This window comes from Micromys minutus (genome assembly GCF_963924665.1).
Source record: "Micromys minutus genome assembly, chromosome: 8".
NCBI classification, from domain to species: Eukaryota; Metazoa; Chordata; class Mammalia; order Rodentia; family Muridae; genus Micromys; species Micromys minutus.
Window position 1 is genome coordinate 24,324,891 of NC_137977.1, and position 23,952 is coordinate 24,348,842.

The 23,952-nt window shown below is 40.6% G+C and overlaps 1 protein-coding gene across 9 annotated transcripts in view; it reads left to right on the forward strand.

Annotated features, from left to right (window-relative positions):
• Nucleotides 1-23,952, forward strand: part of LOC308423481 (protocadherin alpha-9) — a gene marked incomplete at both ends in the record, with an annotated part of 218,243 nt that overhangs the window by 54,986 nt on the left and 139,305 nt on the right. Inside the window, one exon of one of the 9 annotated variants that reach the window (XM_080920172.1) lies at nucleotides 10,183-12,576. The exons of 7 other annotated variants lie outside the window; for them this stretch is intronic. In XM_080920172.1, the coding sequence (XP_080776298.1) occupies nucleotides 10,183-12,576 (2,394 nt within the window). Of the gene's footprint in view, nucleotides 1-10,182; nucleotides 12,577-21,474; nucleotides 23,869-23,952 lie in introns of those variants that run through there. One more of the 9 variants, XM_080920173.1, reaches the window with a different exon arrangement.

The window sequence follows — 23,952 nt, forward strand, 5'->3', positions numbered from 1 at the left end:
CATGAGAACGTTTAACATTTTATTTTGTCCCTCATGTATATCAGAACATGACTTTATATTCAGCAACTACATTTGTTTGTGTTGCAGCAAGATAGACCGCCAGTTCAGTGATAATGTTTGCTTATTTGATGATTTCTTTTGTTTCAGTAGGACTGGTTCTTGTTCCAGTATGAATTATTCACTTTTACCGTAGAAGAAGGATGTTTCATAGTTGTTGGCATGATTTTATTCAACAACCCCTCACAATGCTCTCCTTTATCAGAAAAGCTTAAGCAGCTTGTGGTATTCAAGTATTAGCTCATTCCCTTTCAGAAAAGTGTTATGATGGGAGTGAAAAGTCTCTGAAAATTATTCTTAAAACTTCATCTCACTAAGAATGGTGATGCGCAGCATTAATCCCAGCACTCAGGAGACAGAGGCAAGATCTCTGCTTGGTCTGCATAGTGAATTCCAGGACAGACAGAGCAAATGCTATGCTCCTTTCTTAAACAAACAAACAAATATAAAACTGTCTCCCTTGGGAATGGAGAGATGGCTCAGCAGCACTTGTGGCTCAAGCAGAGGACCCGGGTTTGATTCCCAGCACCCACATGGTTACACACAACCATCTGTAACCCCAGTTCCAGGGGATCTGATGCTCTCTTCTGACCTCTGTGGGTGCTAGGCATGCATATGGTGCATCTAATACATGAAGGCAAAATACTCAGACATAACTATAAAATAAATCTTTACAAATAGAGAACAGCACCACCATCAAATTGCTTTCCCTTTCTGTGATGTACGATTTCAAATGAAGTGTTCTCTTAAGTACCAGGCTAGCATTCTTATTTCAAGAGGCTAAATTTTTTTTTTAGTCTAAATTAATATTAAAATGTGAAAAGAAAACTTTATTCTCTTAGAATATTTTATGCTGTGTGTGGTTTAGGTTAGTAGCTTCTCTTGTTATCTTAAGCAGAGTGGTGCTGGTTTATATAAAGATAGATATGCACGTTAGTTAAGTTACTTGGAGTGATGGCTGCTCTTTGTTGTCAACTTGGCTACATCCGGAATTGCCTAAAATTCCATCGACTGGGTACATCTTTGAGGGATTTTTTTCTTAATTAAATCTTTCGAAGCAGGAAAACCTGATTTTAATCTGGATCCTTTGAGGTAGGAATACACACCTTTAAGTTAGGACAGTCTTAGAACATATTAGGAAGCCTTCTAGCTCTTTGTCTGCTTGCTCTGGCTCTCAGTAGCATGTCTCTGTCTTTCCTGGCATTGTAGACTTTTTCAGAATTCTGGCACACATTGAAACTGAGACATCCAGCCTTATGGCCTGAACAAGCACTACACTCTTGGATCTTTCATTGGTAGACAGCCATTTATGTAGTTATCTGTTTATACATATGTTCTATTCTATAAGTTCCATTCCTCCAGGAAACTCCGATGAGACAAAACCGCCCTACCAACTATGCTTTCTGGTAACTTTTCAAACTTTTTCCAGCATCATCAAAGCAACTGATTTTTATCTGTCATTTTAATTCTGATTTTTAGCAGTTATTTGTCCTTCTCCATTTACCATGAATTGGTCATTTAGTCCACGTTGACATCATTAAGGAAGTTCAACAACACAAACTTGTAACAAGACGACAAATGCCATATTTCCTTCAGTTGCCAGCTTTCCGTGGCTGGTCTCAATGTTAAATCTCAGTGATTATTGATGAAAAACGCAGATTAAGTTAAAATGTATTAACCACTGTAGCAAACATACTTATGAAATCTATGCCTTAGATTTGAATTTCTATCCAAATTTCTTTTTTTCCTTAGTCATAACTCATGTTAATGGTACTATCTCAGCTATGAAGTGCACCTATGTCAACAGTTATACTAATTTAAAGCAATGCAACTATTGCAATACCAAATTTAAGAGGTATTTTAACTCTCACAGGGAAGATATCCTGGCTCAATCTCCAAGTTTTTATTTTATTTTATGTTTTTGAGACAGAGTCTCACAATAGCGTAGGGTGGCTTCACAGTCACAGTGAGCTTCCTGCCCCAGTCTCCCACGTGCCAGAATTACAAGCCTGACCTATTGTACCTGGCTTGGCTGTAGACTTAAAAAGGAACCTCTGTTTCTTCCTGTCTCTTCTGTGTTTCTTCTCTCTCTTTCTCATTACCCATACATGTGGGTGTATGTATAATAGATACGTTTGCTTTTATATGTATGTGATATTTCTAATATCAAACATGTAAGCACACCGAGTTATTGTGTATTTCTCAAGTTGCTGAATTTATTATTTTTCTTTTTTTCTGAATTTATTATTTTTTCCCTCATCATTTTTCAGTTATTAATTTTTGCAAGCTCATCAGTGATTAAATCCAATAAGATATCCAGAGTATACAACCCAAAGAGACACAGCTAACAGCTTAGTTAAAATAAATATATAGCCTTTTTGTTAATTTCCCCTATGAAACTCAAATTGTGTCTTTTAATTCTCTCTCTCTCTCTCTCTCTCTCTCTCTCTCTGTCTCTCTCTCTCTCTCTCTCTCTCTCTCTCTCTCTCTCTCTCTTCTTCTTCTTCTTCATTTGCCTGTTGAATGCAAGGGCCATCTTGCTTGATAGTATTTGAGATACATTACTAACACATAGATTTATTATTATAATATAATTGTTAGTTGCATAAAAAAATTGAAACTTCAAAACATTAAAATTGCATTTTAAGTTGTTGAAATTAAGTTTTGGGTTGTCATTTCAGGTAACATGCTTTGCGATCCATCTCTTTTCCTGTCATCTCTTTCTCTCTCTGCCTGGTGTCCTGTCTGCCTTGGTTTGTTGGCCTTTCTGTTGTCTTATCACATGTATTACAGTATCCATTCTATTTCCTACCCCCTTTAAGACCTCTTCTTACTCTCTCATGATACTATAACTAATTTTGCAAATGCCTCCCACACACAAATTTTAAACCTAAAAATTACATTTTATACATACTTGATAAATGAAGTGATGTCTCAATTCAAAAATAGGAATGGGCCTTCATTTCAGTATGGAGTTATGTCAAAACACATTGGATAATTTCCTATAAAAATAGGAAATTAATTTTTCTTCATGATTCTCCTTTCCTGAATTTAGGCGGATTTTTTTTTCTTGTTCTTTTTAACAGTGCAATATATTGGTTTAGGATTTATGTTTTTAATCATAAAAACAATTACGGGTAATTGAAGCTATATTGATTATTTTTCAAGTAAGTAACAAGTATAACTCACATTGAAGTGGAAATAACATTCATCCTGAGTAAATTTAGTGACTGAACAAAAGCTGTAAAATAATATAGCCTTACAAATGTGCTCTAAATTCTTAAAATCAGTGTTGAGTAAATTTATTGACATCAAGTAAATAACCATTTTGATAAAATAGTAAATAGCTTATTATCATTGAATGAAATTCCATTGTGTTGTAGTGGTAGAAGAAAATCTGCATTTTGAATAATTCTCTTTAGAGTTAAATCAAATAATCGGAATAATTTAGCATATAAACTATTAGAAAAACACAATTATAGTCTTAGGAAGAGGTTGGATATGAGGTACTTAAATATGTTGCATTTCTTTAAAATCTCTTAAAAGCTGTATCACCGCTTCAAATGTATGTTGTCCATATAATTTTACATGATAATATAGTTTGTGCAGTAATATGTTCTTGGATGTCTATACAGAAGATGAAATTACTCCAGAAACTATAATTCTAAGGTAAAACAGTCTCTAATTATTTATTGGCTATTGAAATAAAAAGTAGTTAGAAACCTTCAATGAAAAACACAAACAAAGGAAGTCATTCTGAAAAGCAAAGAGAGCAGAGCGCAATTGCACTTACACGTTGAGCCACAGGGTGCCGTTGTTCTCCAACAAGAGCGCTAACAGAAGAAAATCAGATCCTCTGCAGACCGGAAAGAAGCTACTCTCCAGCTTTAAAGACTATAAAACAGCACTCACATTTTTAATATTATCTTAGCGCAAGAATATCACTACTACTAAAAAAAAATTCAAGAGAAGACGTCCTTTGTCGCCATGAAACACTACTATGGATCCTGGTGCCAGCTGCTCTCACTTTTGCTGTTCACAATCTGGGAGCCTGGGAGCGGCCAGCTCCGCTACTCCGTCCCAGAAGAGGCCAAACACGGCACCTTCGTGGGCCGCATCGCGCAGGACCTGGGGCTGGAGCTGGCGGAGCTGGTGCCCCGCCTGTTCAGGGTGGCGTCCAAGGACCGCGGGGACCTTCTGGAGGTAAATCTGCAGAATGGCATTTTGTTTGTGAATTCTCGGATCGACCGGGAGGAGCTGTGCGGGCGGAGCGCGGAGTGTAGCATCCACCTGGAGGTGATCGTGGACCGTCCGCTGCAGGTTTTCCACGTGGAGGTGGAGGTGAGGGACATTAACGACAACCCTCCTGTGTTCCCAACGACACAAAAGAATTTTTTTGTTTCGGAAACGAGAGCTCTAGATTCTCATTTTTCACTAGAGGGCGCCTCGGATGCAGATATCGGAACCAATGCTCTTTTGACTTACAAACTGAGTCCGAGTGAATATTTCTCCCTGAAAGTACCAACCACAGATGAGCTGGTAAAACCACTCGAACTAGTGTTAAAAAAACCTTTAGACAGAGAACAAGCTTCAGAGCTTCACTTAGTGGTTAAAGCAACGGATGGGGGCAAACCTGAGCTCACAGGCACCTTGGAGTTACACATTACAGTTCTAGATGCAAATGACAATGCACCAGCATTTGACAGAGCAATCTATCGGGTAAAGCTAGTAGAAAATGCAAGAAATGGTACCCTGGTCACTAGACTTAATGCCTCGGATTTGGACGAAGGTTCAAATAGTCAAATTCTTTATTCCTTTGCAACGGATGTTTCTCCTAAGACAGAGGCCACTTTTTATATAGATTCAGTCACTGGAGAAATTAGAGTCAATGGAAAAATAGATTTTGAAGAAACAAATTTATGGAAGATTCGAGCAGAAGCAGTTGACAAAGGCAGTCCTCCAATGTTCGGTCACTGCACAATCTTAATTGAAGTCCTGGACATCAATGATAATGCGCCTAAGTTAATAGTAACATCATTATCGCTCCCTGTTCGAGAGGACGCTCCAGTGGGGACAGTTATTGCCTTAATCAGTGTGACAGATCCTGACTCTACAGTCAACGGTCAGGTGACCTGCTCCCTGTCTCCTCATGTCCCCTTCAAGCTGGTGTCCACCTTCAAGAATTACTATTCCCTCGTGCTGGACAGTGCTTTAGATAGAGAGACCACCGCTGACTATAAGGTGGTGGTGACAGCCCGAGACGGAGGCTCACCTTCGCTGTGGGCCACGGCCAGCGTGTCCGTGGATGTGGCTGACGTGAACGACAACGCTCCAGTGTTTGCGCAGCAAGAATACACGGTGTTCGTGAAGGAAAACAACCCGCCTGGCGCGCACATCTTCACGGTGTCGGCGGTGGACGCAGATGCGCAGGAGAACGCGCTGGTGTCCTACTCCCTGGTGGAGCGGAGGGTGGGCGAGCGCTTGCTGTCGAGCTATGTGTCTGTGCACGCGGAAAGCGGCAAGGTGTTTGCACTACAGCCTCTGGACCATGAGGAGCTGGAGCTTCTACAGTTCCAGGTGAGCGCGCGGGATGCTGGTGTGCCTTCCCTGGGCAGCAATGTGACTCTGCAGATTTTTGTGCTGGATGAGAATGACAACGTGCCCACGCTGCTGCCCCACGGAGCTGTCGGAGCCGGCGGGGCAGTGAGTGAGCTTGTGTCTAGGTCAGTGGGTTCCGGATATGTAGTAGCGAAGGTGCGCGCAGTAGATGCGGACTCTGGTTATAATGCTTGGCTGTCGTATGAGCTCCAGTTCGGAGCTGGCAGTGTGCGCAATCCTTTCCGTGTGGGACTATACACAGGTGAGATCAGTATCACTCGCGCCCTGGATGAAGCAGATGCGCCACGCCAGCGCCTGTTGGTGCTGGTGAAGGACCATGGTGAGCCCGCCTTGACTGCCACAGCCACAGTGCTGGTTTCTCTGGTTGAGAACTCCCAGGCACCAAAGGCTTCTTCACGGGTGTTGGCAGGTACAACAGCCTCTGAATCATCTGTAGTGGATGTCAATGTGTATTTGATTATCGCCATCTGTGCAGTGTCCAGCCTGTTGGTGCTCACACTGGTGTTTTACACTGCTTTGCGATGCTCATCCCTGACCACTGAGGTCACCTGTGGACCCGGGAAGCCCATGCTGGTGTGCTCCAGCGCAGTGGGGAGCTGGTCTTGCTCTCAGCAAAGGAGGCAGAGGGTGTGTTCTGGAGAATTCCCGCCAAAGACAGACCTTATGGCCTTCAGTCCCAGTGTTCCTCCTGGCTTGGGTTCTGGAGATAGTGGAGTCCAGCAAGAGGTCTTTGAGAATGTAAGTAGAGAAATCTTGGAGTACATTCATACCAGGTGATGTCACTGACATAGTTTGTCAATTTATGGCTATAGCGTCAGCATTAATTTTTGCTGCTTTTCTTGAGACAGCTCATTTAAAGACTGCGGGGCATCTTTGTCACTTCTCACTATGGGTATCATGGATATTATTTAATAATTCTTTCTTCATGCTATGTATAACAATACTAGTGGTGGCAGTGCTTGCAAAGAATAAAATAGAATGACTATATATTTTTTAATTAAACAATTTTGCCAGGAAGAAGTCAAGGATCATAATAGGAAATACAAGGCATAGGCAGGGCTCAAATCTGATTTTCAATGCTCTGGTAGTTCATTGTTTTGGTAGTTCACCTGTTAGAACAGGTGTCCTTTGCTCTTCATTATGTTTGTGCATTTTGAAAGTATTATATGATTTAATTTTTAATTTTATTTAAAAATTTAATTTATTATAAACTATGAAATGATTGGTCAGGGTTGGAGATGGACATGCTTGAAGCACTTTATTTTCTATGTAATTTTATGCTCAGTAGAATGTTTTTTGAGCTAACAGTTGAAGTGGGCAGTTACAGTGTTGTCTTTGGAGGTGATCTTACTAGTCTGTCCTTAGTCTTGTTACATTTTTCTCTTTCTTTCTTTCTTTCTTTCTTTCTTTCTTTCTTCCTTTCTTTCTTTCTTTCTCTCTCTCTCTCTTTCTTCTTCCTTCCTTCCTTCCTTCCTTCCTTTCTTTCTTTTTCTTTCTTTCTTTCTTTCTTTCTTTCTCTCTCTTTCTCTTTTCTTCTTTTGCTTTTGCTGTTTTTGTTTTTTGGAGACAGGGTTTCTTTGTTTATCCTTGGCTATTCTAGAAATTGCTCTGTAGACCAGGCTGGCCTCAAACTCAAAGACCCCCCCCCTTTTCTCTGTCTTTTGAGCCACCACCACTTGGCTCCTCCATTTCCCCAATGCAGGGTTATTGTTAGTTTTGATTGAAAAGCTTGTGCCAACTGAATAAATGAGAAAAATTGCTCTGTTGACTTGAACAAGTGACAACGTAATAGAGCAGAGCCAACATCATTGAGTAAAGCTGAGCATAGTGCTTGGAAAGTGAACTTATAATCTGATTTTGAAAATATTTTCTGATGTTTGAAGAATAGTTTCAAAATTAATTTCTGTGTTTTACATTTGTAAGAAAGAATAGCACCAGAAGCACCCAATATTACTGAATAAGAGGACATTTTAATATATAATTAGTGAGACACACTGGTAGAATTTATATCTAGTCAAACTGATTTAGTAAATGTTGGGCACAAAATCCATGAAATCATCAATGTTTACAAAATCAGTATAAATAATGATTTTGATGAGATTTATTGAGATTAGTCTGCAGCTGGATATTGATCCCATTCCAATAGATAAGTTTAGAGACAGTATAATATTTATCTAGTAATAATTAAGATATAGATACCAAACTATTCAGCTAAAATAAAAGTAATATGGGATATTGACTTAGAGTTTTTACCAAAAATTTGACTTGGTGTTTATCCAGGACCACTTTATGTATCCAAAACTATGTATTATTGGAAACAAACATTTAGGTTAGAATATGATTCTAACTCATACTTGTGATATGATCATCTCTCCACCCATGGGTAGAGTTTTCCATATTTGTTTCCTTACATTACATCTTAAACCTCATTTCTTGTAACAATGTAGTTAGAGAATTGCTGCTTCCTTTTGTTCAACATAAATCTGACACAGTTCACATATTGTGTTTACTTTGCTGTTATTGTACATATTGCATTTGGATAGATTGCATTATTTTACAGGTATATAGTAGAATTCACTGTTCTTAGAGGTTAACAACCATTTTTATCCTTTTAAACCATAGTTTATGAAATTTTCACATGTTATTGTAATATCTGTAGGTTGCAGAGAACATTTAACCCCGAGGTAAGGGTATTGCTTGAGCCTGGGGGCTCAAAGTCAACCTGTGCTTTTGTTTCTCAAAGAATTCCTATATAACAAAATGCTAGGGTGGTTTCCTGAATGATTTTCTGCTTTAAACTTGTGTGATATTCTCCTTTTCTTCTCAATTACTAGTATGTATAGAACGATAAAGAAAACATAACTACATAAAAATTAAAGATGGATTTAGTGGCATAACCTTTAATGGCAGCACTTTATAGGCAGAGGCAGGTGGATCTCTGAAATTAAGGTCAACCTGGACTACAATGTCCCAGGAAAGCCAGATTTACACAGTGGAACCTTTCACAGAAAAAGAAATAAATGAAAATTATCCTTAATAACTCTGACCTTCTACTAAGTATTATAGGAAATGACATACCCAGACTCTAAGGTAATTTGTCACTTAGATGTATTTAGAGGAGACATCATAAAATTCACTTACCTTTTTGGATGATCTTATAATTAGAAACCTCACATTTTGTACTGATATTATTTTCCCACGGATATATTTTTATTGTGTTAAGAAAACTAATGCTGGTTACATGGAAATATCCAAGTGGTGCAGATACTTTTCTGGGTACATTGTTTCTTTCAGTGAATGATAATTCATTCTGAGGTTTAAAAGGCTGCTTTTGTCATCTTATCAATGATTACATAAGTAAAATATCACAATCTCATTATTGACAATATGATTTGTGTGAGAAGTCATATATGTCAAATGCAGAATCCATCTACATCAACAGGCTTTTCCTTTGTGAATTCTGTTTCAAATCATAAAACTTGAAAGCACTTGTTTCATTATTCTGCACTGGACACAAACTCAGTAATTCATTACAAGAAAACAATGTTATATATACAACAATCAAGAATCATAACTGAAGTAAATAAGAATGATACTGCTGATAATGGCATGTACATATTAATATGAGAAGTGGGAAGGTTTCACCACATAGATATGATGAATGTCCGATGTGATGCTGTGTTAACTCTGATCTGATCATTACACAGTAGACGCATACATCAACACATAGCTTGCACTTTACAAATTTGTTCGAGCACATTTAATTTTTTTGAAAATATAAGAAAATGCAAAACTACACAGCTAAGGGCATAACATACAGAATATTATTATTATAGAACTTCAAGGGCTGAGCACTTGCTTAGCGCCAACTGTAGACTCAAACAAAACTCTAAACCACAAACAACAACAATAAACTAGGACTACTTGCTCGCACTATTGAGTTTCCTGGCAGCCCAAGCAATAAGGGAGACTGTAATTATAACAATTCAAATCCCATATTTTATATTAAATAAGATGTTAGGAACCTTTTAACTCTAGCTTTTCAAGTTCACCGAAAGGAGTGAGCCCTCTTTTTCAAGTGTTTAGATAAAAGAACAATTTTGTAGATGTCAGTCAATGAAGAGTTTAATTTGATGCTATTCAATTAAAAAGTACAACCTTCGTTATGATCCACTTCAATGTGGCTTAAAATCAATAAATGTACAATTTTTTTAGAATTATTTTGGGGAAAGTATACAAGACGTGAAATTCTCCAGCTATGGAAGCACAGAGAGTACTCACAATTTCAGGCACAAGGTGTCGCTCTTTACTTGGTGGAAAGAGTTCATTCATAGATTGGTCCGAAGAGTCCCGCACTCCACAAACAAAACCCGCACCATCGTTCTGAAGGCTGCTTTTAAAGGGATCCTCTGAAAATTCTTGAGAATCAAGCAAGATTTCAACCCGAAGACAAGAATCGGACACAGTCAGCGGAAGGAGACATTTTGGAGGCCGATTTCATATGCAATGTTAGGTTTACAGAGAAGGAGATCCTGCATTCTGTCCCCTCTGCGCTGGTTACTTCTCCTCGCAGCCTGGGAGGTAGGGAGCGGCCAGCTCCACTACTCCGTCCCAGAGGAGGCCAAACACGGCACCTTCGTGGGCCGCATCGCGCAGGACCTGGGGCTGGAGCTGGCGGAGCTGGTGCCCCGCCGGTTCAGGGTGGCGTCCAAGGACCGCGGGGACCTTCTGGAGGTAAATCTGCAGAATGGCATTTTGTTTGTGAATTCTCGGATCGACCGGGAGGAGCTGTGCGGGCGGAGCGCGGAGTGTAGCATCCACCTGGAGGTGATCGTGGACCGTCCGCTGCAGGTTTTCCACGTGGAGGTGGAGGTGAGGGACATTAACGACAACCCTCCTGTGTTTCCTCTTAGAGAACAAAAGCTGCTGATTTATGAATCCAAGCAACTGGACTCACGTTTTCCGCTAGAGGGAGCATCTGATGCGGACATAGGGGAGAACGCTGTATTGGTCTACAGATTAAGTCAAAACGAGTATTTTTCTTTAGAATCACCAACTAATAGTAAGCAGATTAAAAGACCGTCGCTTATATTAAAGAAGACTCTAGATCGGGAAAAAACCCCGGAACTTAATTTGCTATTAACAGCCACAGATGGGGGAAAACCGGAGCTCACTGGTACAGTTCAGCTTTGGGTTCACGTCTTAGATGTTAACGACAATGATCCGGTATTCGATCATTTAGAATACAAAGTACGAATAATGGAAAATGCTGCTAAAGAAACTCTTGTCATAAAGTTGAACGCCACGGATCTAGACGAAGGTGTAAACGGGCAACTGGTATATTCTTTGATGTCTATTAAGCCCACTGGGAGGCATTTATTTACCCTCGATGAAAATAGTGGAGAATTGAGGGTCAACGGGACGTTAGATTATGAAGAGAACAAGTCTTATGAAATAGAAGTGCTGGCCACGGATAAAGGAACACCCCCAATGGTAGGTCATTGTGTAGTCTTGGTCGAAATCTTAGACACCAATGACAACTCCCCTGAAGTGACACTAACTTCGCTGTCTCTCCCAGTAAGGGAGGATGCCCAGCCAAATACAGTCATTGCTTTAATTAGCATATCCGACCTTGATTCTGGTATCAATGGCCAAGTGACCTGCTCTCTTACACCCAATGTCCCCTTCAAGATCGTATCCACCTTTAAAAACTATTATTCTCTGGTATTGGATAGCAGTCTGGACCGCGAGAGGGTGCCAACCTATGATTTGGTTGTGACAGCGCGGGATGGGGGTTCACCTTCACTGTGGGCCACGGCCAGCGTGTCCGTGGAGGTGGCCGATGTGAACGACAATGCACCTGCGTTCGAGCAGCCCGAATACACGGTGTTCGTGAAGGAAAACAACCCGCCAGGCGCGCACATTTTCACAGTGTCTGCGGTGGATGCGGACGCACAGGAGAACGCGCTGGTGTCCTACTCACTGGTGGAGCGGAGGGTGGGTGAGCGCTTGCTGTCGAGCTATGTGTCAGTGCACGCGGAGAGCGGCAAGGTGTTCGCGCTGCAGCCTCTGGACCACGAGGAGCTGGAGCTGCTCCATTTCCAGGTGAGCGCGCGGGATGCTGGTGTGCCTGCCCTGGGCAGCAATGTGACTCTGCAGGTTTTTGTGCTGGATGAGAATGACAATGTGCCCACGCTGCTGCCCCATGGAGCTGTCGGAGCCGGCGGGGCAGTGAGCGAGCTTGTGCCTAGGTCGGTAGGATCGGGCCATGTAGTCACCAAAGTGCGTGCAGTGGATGCGGATTCTGGTTACAATGCGTGGCTATCGTATGAAATACAATTGGGAACAGGCGGAGTACGCAGTCCCTTTCGCGTGGGTCTATACACGGGTGAAATCAGCACTACGCGTGCCCTGGATGAGGTGGACGCTCCTCGACAGACTCTGTTGGTGTTGGTGAAGGACCATGGTGAACCAGCACTGACAGCCACTGCAACTGTATTAGTGTCTCTTGTGGAAAACAGCCAGGCTCCAAAGTCCTTTTCACAGGCATCAGGGCGTGCTTCCGCCCCAGAGGCATCGCTGGTGGATGTCAACGTGTATTTGATCATTGCCATCTGCGCGGTGTCCAGTCTGTTGGTGCTCACGCTGCTGCTGTATACAGCGCTTCGCTGCTCAGCTTTGCCTATCGTCAATGAGGCCACTGCGGGGCCTGGGAAGCCCATGCTGGTGTGCTCCAGCGCGGTGGGGAGCTGGTCATATTCACAGCAGAGGCGTCAGAGGGTGTGCTCTGGGGAAGTTGTTCCCAAAACAGACCTTATGGCCTTTAGCCCCAGCCTACCTCCCAACATGGATAGAGATGAAAGGGAAAGACAGGAGTCAGAGTCAAATCACCCTGGACAGGTGAGTTTTCTACAAATCCCAACTTTCTGGTAAATGCTTATAAAATCATTTAGAATTCAGTTTCAAGGGAAACATTTAGAACGAATACTCTACATTTTTGGTGCTGTTTCAGGGAACAACGTCCATTAGTAAAATGCCAGATGTGCATAAACCCAGTCATTAAATCCCATAATAGAATCCTTCAGCTAATAAGTGTCCTATTTATTTCAAGTTTTGGTTATAAAATGATAAAAGTCAACTGAGTGGGAATAACCACTGTTTTACTTGAGCTAAGCCACAGCACTTCATTTCTAATTCTCAGTGACGTGGACAACCATTGCAGGCTATTTAGATTTGCTTGAGTTTGTCTATTAGCAGTCCTTTGCTTTGATATTTTCACATTCTTTGATCAGTTTCTTTGAAAATGTTTGCATCAATAATGGAACCCTTTTTGTAGCTCTGGATTGATTTACTGACCCACATGTCGCTAAATATCCTCTATCACCATGCTAAAAATCATCTTCAATTTGCTTGGAGACAAAAGTTTGCCTTCTAATATTCTAATAATTATCCACTCCCGATTTTCCATCAAAGTGCAAAAAATTTATTAAGTACTATATCCTCAAGGAAGGCTGACTTATGCAACCAAAGTAAACTAGGCAAATAGAATTGGTCAATTAAATCACGCAAACTTGTTAGTTGTCTTTTACGTTCACAACAGTTGCTCATTTGGATACTTTCCTAAATTTTACCAATTTCTCAGAAAGGAAAATGTTAAATCTATTTTTGATGTGCATGCATACTAATAACTATAATTTTATTATTTTAAAATTCTTTTAATTGTAAATACCGTATCACTAATGCCTTATAATCTTTTTCATGTAGTTTAATCACATCTAAAGAGTTTAGCAAAGACGATTTATATCTCTGATTCTTCTATTTCCGTGTTTCTTAGGTAAGTGCAGAAATAGGGATGTCTTTAAAAATTTTTTAAACGACTTATTTATTTTTATAGACCTTAGTGTTCTGCTTGCATGTCAGATACCCTGGAACTGGAGTTACAGACAGTTGTTGGTTGTTATGTGGGTGCTGGGAATTGGCCCCAGGTCCTCTGGAAGAGCAGCCAGTGCACGTTAAAACTGAGCCATCTCTCCAGATAATAAAAAAAAAGAGCTTATTTCTTAATTTCCACCTCTGGATACTCAACTTCCTCTAGAGGGTGTTTCTGATGCTGATATTGGCGTACATACCCATATGTTAAATTTAAACGGGCATTTCGGGCTTAGAATAATGATGAAAAACATAAAACTGATTCTTTAGAGGATACATCAGGATTTACTTTTTTGTTAACAGTCATTGGTGGCAGTAAACCAGAGCTAGCAGGATCTACTCAGATTCAAATAACCATCTGGGGAGTAGTGGTTTATGCCTTTAATCGCCACACTTAGTAGGCAAATAATGGTAGATATCCAAATTCCAGGACAGCCAGGGACACACAGAGAAGCCTTGTCTCAAACAGCTAAAAAACAAAACAAACAAAACAAGTCTATCGTGGATATGAATGACAATACAACCAAGCTTGATAAATCCTCTTATAAAGTAGCCTTCTTTGAAAAGCTTCAAAATGATTCTGTCGTAACTCAACTACATGCTTCCGATCTAGATGAAAGCCAGAAGAGAGAAACATCCCATGGTTCCAAATGAGTCCCCTTACTAGTACAATGTCTGGTCTGCTGGTGAACTCGACGCTGCTGTCCTTACCATTCATGTGCTCCGCCCATTCATGTGCTCATGGGCCTGGGCAGCTCAGACTGGTGTCATTCAGTGCAGTGGGCTGCAGGTTGAATTGGTAATAGAGGCCACAGCTATTGTGTTGTTGAGTGGCCCAATTTAATCTGGACCTTATGGTCTTTGGCCTCAAACTGTCTCAGTGTCTAGAAGATTGTTTAAATTCTTCAAAGTAAGTCAAAAGCACTTCAGTTTTTTGCTCTTCTTAATAACCGATCTTTAGGTTGTAACTACATCTTTTGTTTTCTTAATTTTCATCCTAATTTTATCTTTTGAACCACTGATTGGTTGCCTTAGATTCTCTAGTTTGGTCATAGTTATTTCTCATTCTCATGTATCATCCAGTGAATAATTTACATAGACATGTATTAGAGATTTTGGACCATTAGAGTTTTTTGTATCATTTGATTTTAGTTCATTTTTTGTTAGTTTTGAATTATTAGCCTTGAAAATAATAGTATATTAGTCTAAAACCTGGTCAGTTATTTCATAATTTTTATGTTTCAAAGTTTAGTCAGAATTACAGAATTATAATATTCTTATAATATTATGAGAATAGGCCAAAGCATTAAAAAATATATCTTTGAATAAATTCCTTAATTGATCTTCCAATGTTAGGAAAATAGACTCATCAATCCTCATACTAATTTTTGTACAACCCAGACATTAAAATATTATATTAAAAGTATAATAATGGCAATAGTGAGATATTGATTGCAAGATGGTTAATTTTGACATTTTTCAAGTGGAGTGACAATTATTTTATCTGTGTAAATGCACATGTGTGTATGTGCATATGGGTATAAGAACAAGAGGTCAATGTGTTTTTATCAACCGTGTTTCAATGGAAGTTCTCATTGAACCTGGAGCTTTCTGATTCAGCTAGACTCACTGTCCAGCAGGCCTCAGGGATCCTACTGTTTCCACCATACAAGCATTTACTTGGCTTTTACATGGGGTCTGGGTATCCAAACTCAGGTACTCATGCTTGAGCAACAAACCTTTTGAGCCATCTTCTTACCTCTTTCTTCCCTTTCATTTCAAAATGTAGTTGATATTATACTCTTCTTAAACACATATAATAAAATCATTTTGAATTTAAAAATGCTTAATCATCATCCAAATGAAGACCTGTCTTATAATAGTTTATTTGATTATTTTCTTTCTATGTTGGCATATAAACAATGGAATTTTAATCTTACAGATTTGGTGATATATGCCTTGGCCTTGCACATGCTGAGCAAGTGCTTTACATGTGAGCTACATTCCCAGCATTAATGACATTTTTCTTCTGTTCATTTGTCTAGAAATGTGGTCACCACTGTCTGGCTTCAAATTTGTAATTCTCTTTCTTCATCTTCATGAGTGGGTAGAATTATAGAAGCATGTCACTGTACCTGATGAATGACCATTTCAATCTTATAAGACATAAATATAAACTTTATTCTATCCTAGCCTTTTTGACAACATCTTTAATTGAGATTATCTTAATTATAAGGTGGTAATATCTATGGTGCAGATACAACCATCATTCATATCTTTGTGACGAGAAACCTGACACTGAAGTCACAGAGATAGCATGACCCATTTAAACCTTGTTTTTGAGGATTCCAACTTCATTGTGATATATTGATCTTGCACCAATATTTGCTGAATTTTCTGAACTACAACTTACATTTTGAAATTTTTTTCACAAAAATATACATTACTTGGTTTTGACCAGAGAGCAAAACTTCCTTTCCTTCAACCTGATGTTAAAGGATTTAAATTTTTCTAGCTTTTTAGCTGCTCTTTCATAAACCTTAATTTTAGGACCAGGAATATATTACGTGTTTAATCATTAATATCTGATTATTGTGTGGTATTGAGATATTGTCGGGCAGTCTGTGGCATTTAGAATAGGAGCTGAGCACTAGAGTTTGAGCAACATTTTTTCTGGAGCATCTTAAAGGATAGAAAGTATTTTAAAGGAAAAAATGAACAGTAAGGTTTCACAGGTGGAAGGTAAGTATGAATAAAAGAATGTTCTCTAATGAATGTGAATTTGTAAGATCAGTGTGAGAAGATTATGGAAGCAGAGATACTCACAGAGAGTATTTCATAAATACTTAGGTATCAAGCAAATGGAGACTCTCCCTTTTCTGCAAGACAGGGTTTCTCTATGTAGCCCTGGCTATCCTGGAACTCACTTAGTAGCCCAGGCTAGCCTTGAATTTAGAAGTCTGACTACCTCTGCCTTTGAGTGCTGGGACTAAAGACCCATGCAACCACATCCTGCTGAACAATGGAGATCTAAATAACTGTATCGGAAAAGAATAGAGGAAAACAGGAAGAGGGGCTATAAAAGAGAAACATTCGTGATTGGCTCAATATGAATAATAAAGCCAGGGACAATGACACATGACCAGAATTCTGGAAGCTGAGGTAAAAGGGTCTCAGTGAGGTCATGGTCAGCCTGGTTTGCATATTGAACTCCAGGACAGACAGGACTACACAGAGATAAACTGTCCCAAAATATATAAATTAAAAGAGAAAGACAAAATGAAGTAGAATAAGGTAGAATAGACCAATTATCACATACAAGTTGATTGATTTAGTTAGTGGTTTACTTGAAGCACTGCTCAAACTGTGTATTTGTCAAGCATGGCTTTATTTGCTACTTGAACAGATTGTCCTGAAGAAGTAGCTCAAACAACATTATTGTCTGTAACAGTCTGCTGCCTGCAATGCATTCTTCTGTAAAATTTTATTTTCTTGTTTTTCCCAGTTTGTGAGTTTAGGGTATAAAATGAGAATGTAGACTGTGACCAAAGGCTTTCAGGAGTTATACTGGCTTTTGTCACTAGTGACATTTCCTGTCAGAGGTGTTGGAGTGCTCATGAAAGAAAGACTTTAACCACCAAAATGTAGTGGTATCTATTCTTCTTTTAAGCTTGGTGTAATAGGGGGAAGTGACTTTTATGTGTTTGGTTGGTAGGAAATTAGAGGGACAGTTATGAATCTGTTACTTTTGAGGTACTAGAATAGTATCATGATTTGATACATGGATCTGGACCTCAGAGGGGTTATACACACATCGAGGAGTAATTCCTTTCCAGAAATGTAAGTCCACGAAGGAAAACAGACACAAAAGCCACCAAGAGAAAGGCTGAAAAATGAAAAGTAATATTGAAAAAAATGATTTAAGTAGGCATGTACGTTAATTTCTAAGGCTGCTGTAAGAAATGATCACAGACTGTGATGAGACATTTGTTCGTCTCACACTTTTTGAGGCCAGAAGTCCAAAAATGAAGACATGAAGCACTTGTAAGAATCAAGGAACTATTTTCTTTACAAATATGTTAGAAATAATAGAGAATAAAACCTATTCTTTGCTTCTGTTGGTTCCTGATGGTTGTTGGCATTTCTTGGCTTGCGACTACATCACTTTCAATTTCTGTCTTTATAGTCACATTGCCTTCTCTTCTTCATGTCTTCTCATCTGTGTTTTTGTTTGATAAGAGCATATGTAATGACCTTTAGGGTTGACTTGAATTTTGCAGAATAAAATATTCTTAATTTAGTTACATTGATTCATTATATAAAGTTATATTCATGAGTCTTAAGATGTGAGTACATCTTTTGAGGTGCCACTATTCAATCTTCTATGATAGCCTTAGAATAACAGAAAGTAGGTAATGTTTCTGCTGTGGAGACTGGGTCCTGGAAAGCTAGCTGTGAGCAATGGGAGATTAAGGAAAACAGACACAAAGTAGAAGCCAAGCTGGGACTGGGTGTGCTGTATTAATTAATGGAGACATGGCAGTCTCCAAATGCCACCTAATCTCTTTTACTATATACTGGGAAAAAGAGAGTAGCCATCTAATCTTAGCAAAGAATCTCATGGGTTGGTGGCGAATATGCAGTCTTGAAGAACAAGGCAACTTGGTAGAGCCTTCTGGACGGTTGTCCTCTTAAAGGTCAACTGCTACACAATCACCCTGCTTCAGCAAACATACTAGTTCTAGGCATGGAGTAGGGCATACCACTCCTTTTGGCTTTTATTTTTCAGATCCTACTTTAATAAATGTACTTAAATGCTTTAACCTCCCTTCTAGGCAACCATACACCAGAGGCAGTGCAAGGGAAAGGTTAGTGGGGCAAAGGAGGATGTGTACCTGTTGAGAAATAGTTATTTGGTGTGAATCTAGTCTATGCTGTTGGGCTATCAGCAGGTCAGTTCACATGAATCAGCAATGGCAGCTTGATCCACTTGCAAACACCATTCATGAATCAACAAAGAAGTTTGATCCAGAAGAAACTTCCAAGCTCTGCCAAATGGTTTGTTTGAGTGTGTCAAAGTGGCAAATAGCTGCCAGAACACCACCAAAAGTCCTTTGATGCATTTCCTTTATGTAGTCCTGGAAAACAATGACCAGAGAACTGTGGCAAGGCGAACAAATACCACAGAGCTTCATCCACTGTCTGTTGAGTTATATTTATACTCCTTCCAAATATCATGTGTTCTTCCAAGTATCTACTCCAGCAAAACATCACATGCCCCCTTTCCTTGCTGATTCCAAAGAAACACTATGTGGCTGTTCTCAGCAAAATATTCTCCCACATGTCTGCATCAGCAAAAATATCCTCTCATAAGGCAGTTTCCAGAAAAAACATCCTACAACACAACTGAATCTCTGAAGAAACCAGAGTTTTTCACTTCAAACTCCCTTAGTTGTGAGACCTGTTAGACATAGCTTTGCTCATGTCAAGAATATGGATTACAGCCATTCTCCACAAAGTAACCAAGGTGGAAAGTCAGAGTGTGAAGTATCAAGTAAATATTAGAGAAGAAGATGAATAAAATATTTTCTCTGGAAGTTAAAGATGTTTGAATGTCTTAGTTGTGTGGAGAAAAGAAGCAAGCAAAGAAGGAGACACAAGGGATAAGACAGGTGGCACAGAAATGAAGATGGAGTTAATAAGGTTAAATGGAGGAAAGCATATATATATATATATATATATGTGTGTGTGTGTGTGTGTGTGTGTGTGTGTGTATTTTTTCTATATTTTCCCCCAGAGAATAGAGTCAGTATAAATGTGGAGAGATGGCAAAGTAGTTAAGGGCTTGTTACTCTTCTAGAGCATCTATGGTGTTTGACAATGTATCTCAAGTTCCAGAGAACTCAACACCCTTTCTGGCCTCCATAGGTACCAGATACTAGACATGCACATGAGCATGTGCATACATGAAGAGAAAATACACTCATAAAATAAAAATATAGAAAAGAGTAGGTAAAATGAATAAGTGTTGTTGTAAGAAAAGAGCTCTCCAGTTCATGTTTTTTGATGTATCTTAGTGGGAAAACAATTAAGTCACACGATGGGAATAATGTTGAGAAATTGAGGAAGGAAAAAATATGAAAAATGCCTATAGGTAAGAGGGATACATCCATTTGAGTGTCCAACTGACATAAAGGGGAATGCAAATATCTATCGTCACTGTGGATAATAAACCACTTTATACCGAAGATCAATAGGAAGAATAAATAGTTAACTGTGTTGGAAATTGAAGAGAATGTTTGAGACAATAAACAGATGAGTGATTCTAGGGTGTCTAAAAGAGCAAACTGCAAATGGATGACTTATGTCGAGAAATAAGTGATACAATGTGTGTACATTCTGGTAGACAGGAGGCATGAGAAAGAATCAAGGGACTATTGTCATCACAAGGGTAATGCATGCAGTAGAAATAGAGGACTACTCTCATAGGAGAAGATTGTATGGGTGACCGAACACATTACTCCACATGGATTTCAGAAGTGAATAGAGGTTCAGAAAGGATCCCAGTGGTCATTTCCTATAGAGTTGTTCACAGACTAGGCAATGTAATAATTGGATATACAATTTATAATAGTGAGGTCATATATAACTTACATTTACTTTAAGGTTTATTTGTTATGTGTTTGATGTGTATAAGTGCTTTGTCTGTATCTGTACTTACACACCAGAAGAGGGCTCGAGATTCCATCATAGATGGTAGCAAACAACTATTTGGTTGCCAGGAATTAAACTTGGGACATCTAGAAGAGCAGCCAGTGCTCTTAACTCTACCTCTCAAGCCCCTACATTTATAGTATTTAAAATACATCTTATATTGTACTGTTTGACCTGCAACTTTTTAACTTTGTAGCTATAATAACAGACAACAGTAATATTCTTTTGCTTATGATGTATTAGCATCAATGTGTTGCTACTATCATGTACTTGGGAAAAAAAACAGAGTTACCTTAAACAGTACCAAGGTTTTTCCTAGTGATGATGAAATTATTATATGGTAGAGGAAAAAGTAAGTTTAAACCACCCTTAAATTATACTAAATAACAAGATGATATTCTTGGTATATTTTCTACAAGGTGAACTGAAAACATAAAATCATTGTTTTATGTATACTGTTGTGTACCCACACAAACATATTACATGTAGACACATTCTTTAAAATATAAACATTTTATCCACTATTAGAACTTATGAACAGTGTGTATTATTTGAAATCTAGTATATAACTGCCTATCTTCTACTTCATGTGTTTTATGTGGTCACTGTTTCCATTTGGAATTAGTGGCAGTTAATGGGAGAAGGTTTTGGAAATATTATAGGGAAAGAACATTGCTAACAAAACCTGCATGACTATGAGAACTATAGACCTACCACAACAAAGCCAAATATATAATGTTCTCTAAAAAGTTTATACACACACACACACACACACACACACACACACACACACACACACAGTGAAAGACACTAAGTAACACCTAATGCTAAAAATAAATAATTTACTGTTCATTGATAACAAATATTTAACTCACACATACATACTTGCTATGGAAAATTTAGAAAATGCAAGGGAATAAAGGCTTATATCAATGGAAAATATGAAGACTAGTGATCGCTGCACTTACACATTCATGCCTCATGATGTCGCTCTTCACTGCGAACTTTTTTTTCCCTAAAGAAAGTCACTTCCTTCAGAGAACTCGCTGTGAATTCTCTAGTACTAGGGCATCTTCAACAAAGCTTTTGAGAGGCAGTTTCAGGTAAGGTATTCTGTATACCGTAGCTACCACCGTATCTTTCTGGGTGTGTACCATGCTATTATTCTTGCAAAGCAACACAGGATCGCGGTGCCTCCTGTTCTGTCTCCTGCTCTTCACATCCTGGGAGGCAGGGAGCGGCCAGATCCGCTACTCCGTCCCAGAAGAGGCCAAACACGGCACCTTCGTGGGCCGCATCGCGCAGGACCTGGGGCTGGAGCTGGCGGAGTTGGTGTCCCGCCGGTTCAGGGTGGCGTCCAAGGACCGCGGGGACCTTCTGGAGGTAAATCTGCAGAATGGCATTTTGTTTGTGAATTCTCGGATTGACCGGGAGGAGCTGTGCGGGCGGAGCGCGGAGTGTAGCATCCACCTGGAGGTGATCGTGGACCGTCCGCTGCAGGTTTTCCACGTGGAGGTGGAGGTGAGGGACATTAATGACAACCCTCCTGTGTTCCCCGAAACCAACAAAAACATTGCGATTGCAGAGTCGAGACCTCCAGAAACTAGATTTCCACTAGATGGCGCATCCGATGCAGATATTGGAATCAATTCCGCCTTGACCTACCGATTGGATCCCAGTGATTATTTCGCTTTGGACACGCAGAACAATCGTGAGCGAACTTCTTCATTATCCCTTGTGTTAAAGAAATCCTTAGACAGAGAAGAAATTCAGGAACATATTTTATTACTAACAGCTAGCGACGGAGGCAAACCGGAACTGACTGGCACAGTTCAGCTGCTAATCACCATCCTCGATGTGAATGACAATGCTCCAGAGTTCGATCGGTTCGTTTATAAAGTTAGAGTGTTAGAGGATGCGCTTAATGGAACGTTGGTGATTAACTTAAATGCCACAGATCCCGACGAGGGTACAAATGGAGATATGATCTACTCCTTCAGGCGGCCTGTATCCCCTGCAGTGGCGCATGCATTTCATATAGATCCCAACAGTGGAGAAGTTAGGACAAAAGGCCTACTGGATTTCGAAGAAATTAAACTATATGAAATACCTGTGGAGGCAGTGGACAGAGGGAATATCCCAATGACAGGCCATTGTACCCTTCTGGTGGAAGTACTAGATGTAAATGATAATGCACCAGAGGTCACGATCACTTCCCTGTCACTCCCAGTTAGAGAAGATGCTCAGCCAAACACTGTCATAGCTCTGGTCAGCGTGTCTGACCGAGATTCTGGTGACAACGGGAAGGTGACTTGCTTTTTGACGCCTCACCACCCCTTCAAGCTGGTGTCCACTTTCAAGAATTACTATTCATTAGTGTTGGACAGCGCTCTGGACCGCGAGACCACTGCTGACTATAAGGTGGTGGTGACAGCCCGAGACGGAGGTTCACCCTCATTGTGGGCCACGGCCAGTGTGTCCGTGGAGGTGGCTGACGTGAACGACAACGTGCCTGTTTTTGCTCAGCCCGAATACACGGTGTTCGTGAAGGAAAACAACTCGCCTGGCGCGCACATCTTTACCATATCAGCGGTGGATGCGGACGCACAGGAGAACGCGCTGGTGTCCTACTCACTGGTGGAGCGGAGGGTGGGTGAGCGCTTGCTGTCGAGCTATGTGTCAGTGCACGCGGAGAGCGGCAAGGTGTTCGCGCTGCAGCCTCTGGACCATGAGGAGCTGGAGCTGCTGCAGTTCCAGGTGAGCGCGCAGGATGCTGGTGTGCCTTCCCTGGGCAGCAATGTGACTCTGCAGGTGTTTGTGTTGGATGAGAATGACAATGCGCCCACGCTGCTACCTCACAGAGCTGTTGGAGCTGGCGGGGCAGTGAGTGAGCTTGTGTCTAGGTCAGTGGGTTCAGGGCATGTAGTGGCGAAGGTACGCGCAGTAGACGCGGACTCTGGTTACAATGCGTGGCTGTCTTATGAGCTGCAGTTGGCAGCAGGGGGCATGCGCAGTCCATTCCGCGTGGGTCTGTACACGGGCGAGATCTGCACGACGCGCGCCCTAGATGAATCAGATGCACCCCGTCAGCGTCTGTTGGTGTTGGTGAAGGACCATGGCGAGCCCGCGCTGACCGCCACAGCCACGGTGCTTGTGTCTCTGGTGGAGAATGGCCAGGCACCCAAGATATCTTCTTTTGCTTCGGAGAGCACAGCTTCTTCAGAGGCATCGCTGGTGACTGTCAACGTGTACCTGATCATTGCTATTTGCGCGGTGTCCAGCCTGTTGGTGCTCACGCTGCTGCTGTACACAGCGCTGCGCTGCTCGGCCACGCCCACCGATGGAGTCTGTGCTCCTGGGAAGCCCATGCTGGTGTGCTCCAGCGCGGTGGGGAGCTGGTCATACTCACAGCAAAGGCGACAGAGGGTGTGCTCTGGAGAGGGCCCACCCAAGACCGACCTCATGGCTTTTAGTCCCAGTCTCCCTCCTGTGCTAGGCTCTGCAGAGGACACATGTCAGAGAGAAAGGCAGGTAGAACATTTGAAAGAGGTAAGTTCATAACATGAAGCATCGTGTCTAACAGTTGTCTTCATATCTTTTCTCTCAATTATTTCATTAATCTAGTTAAAAAAA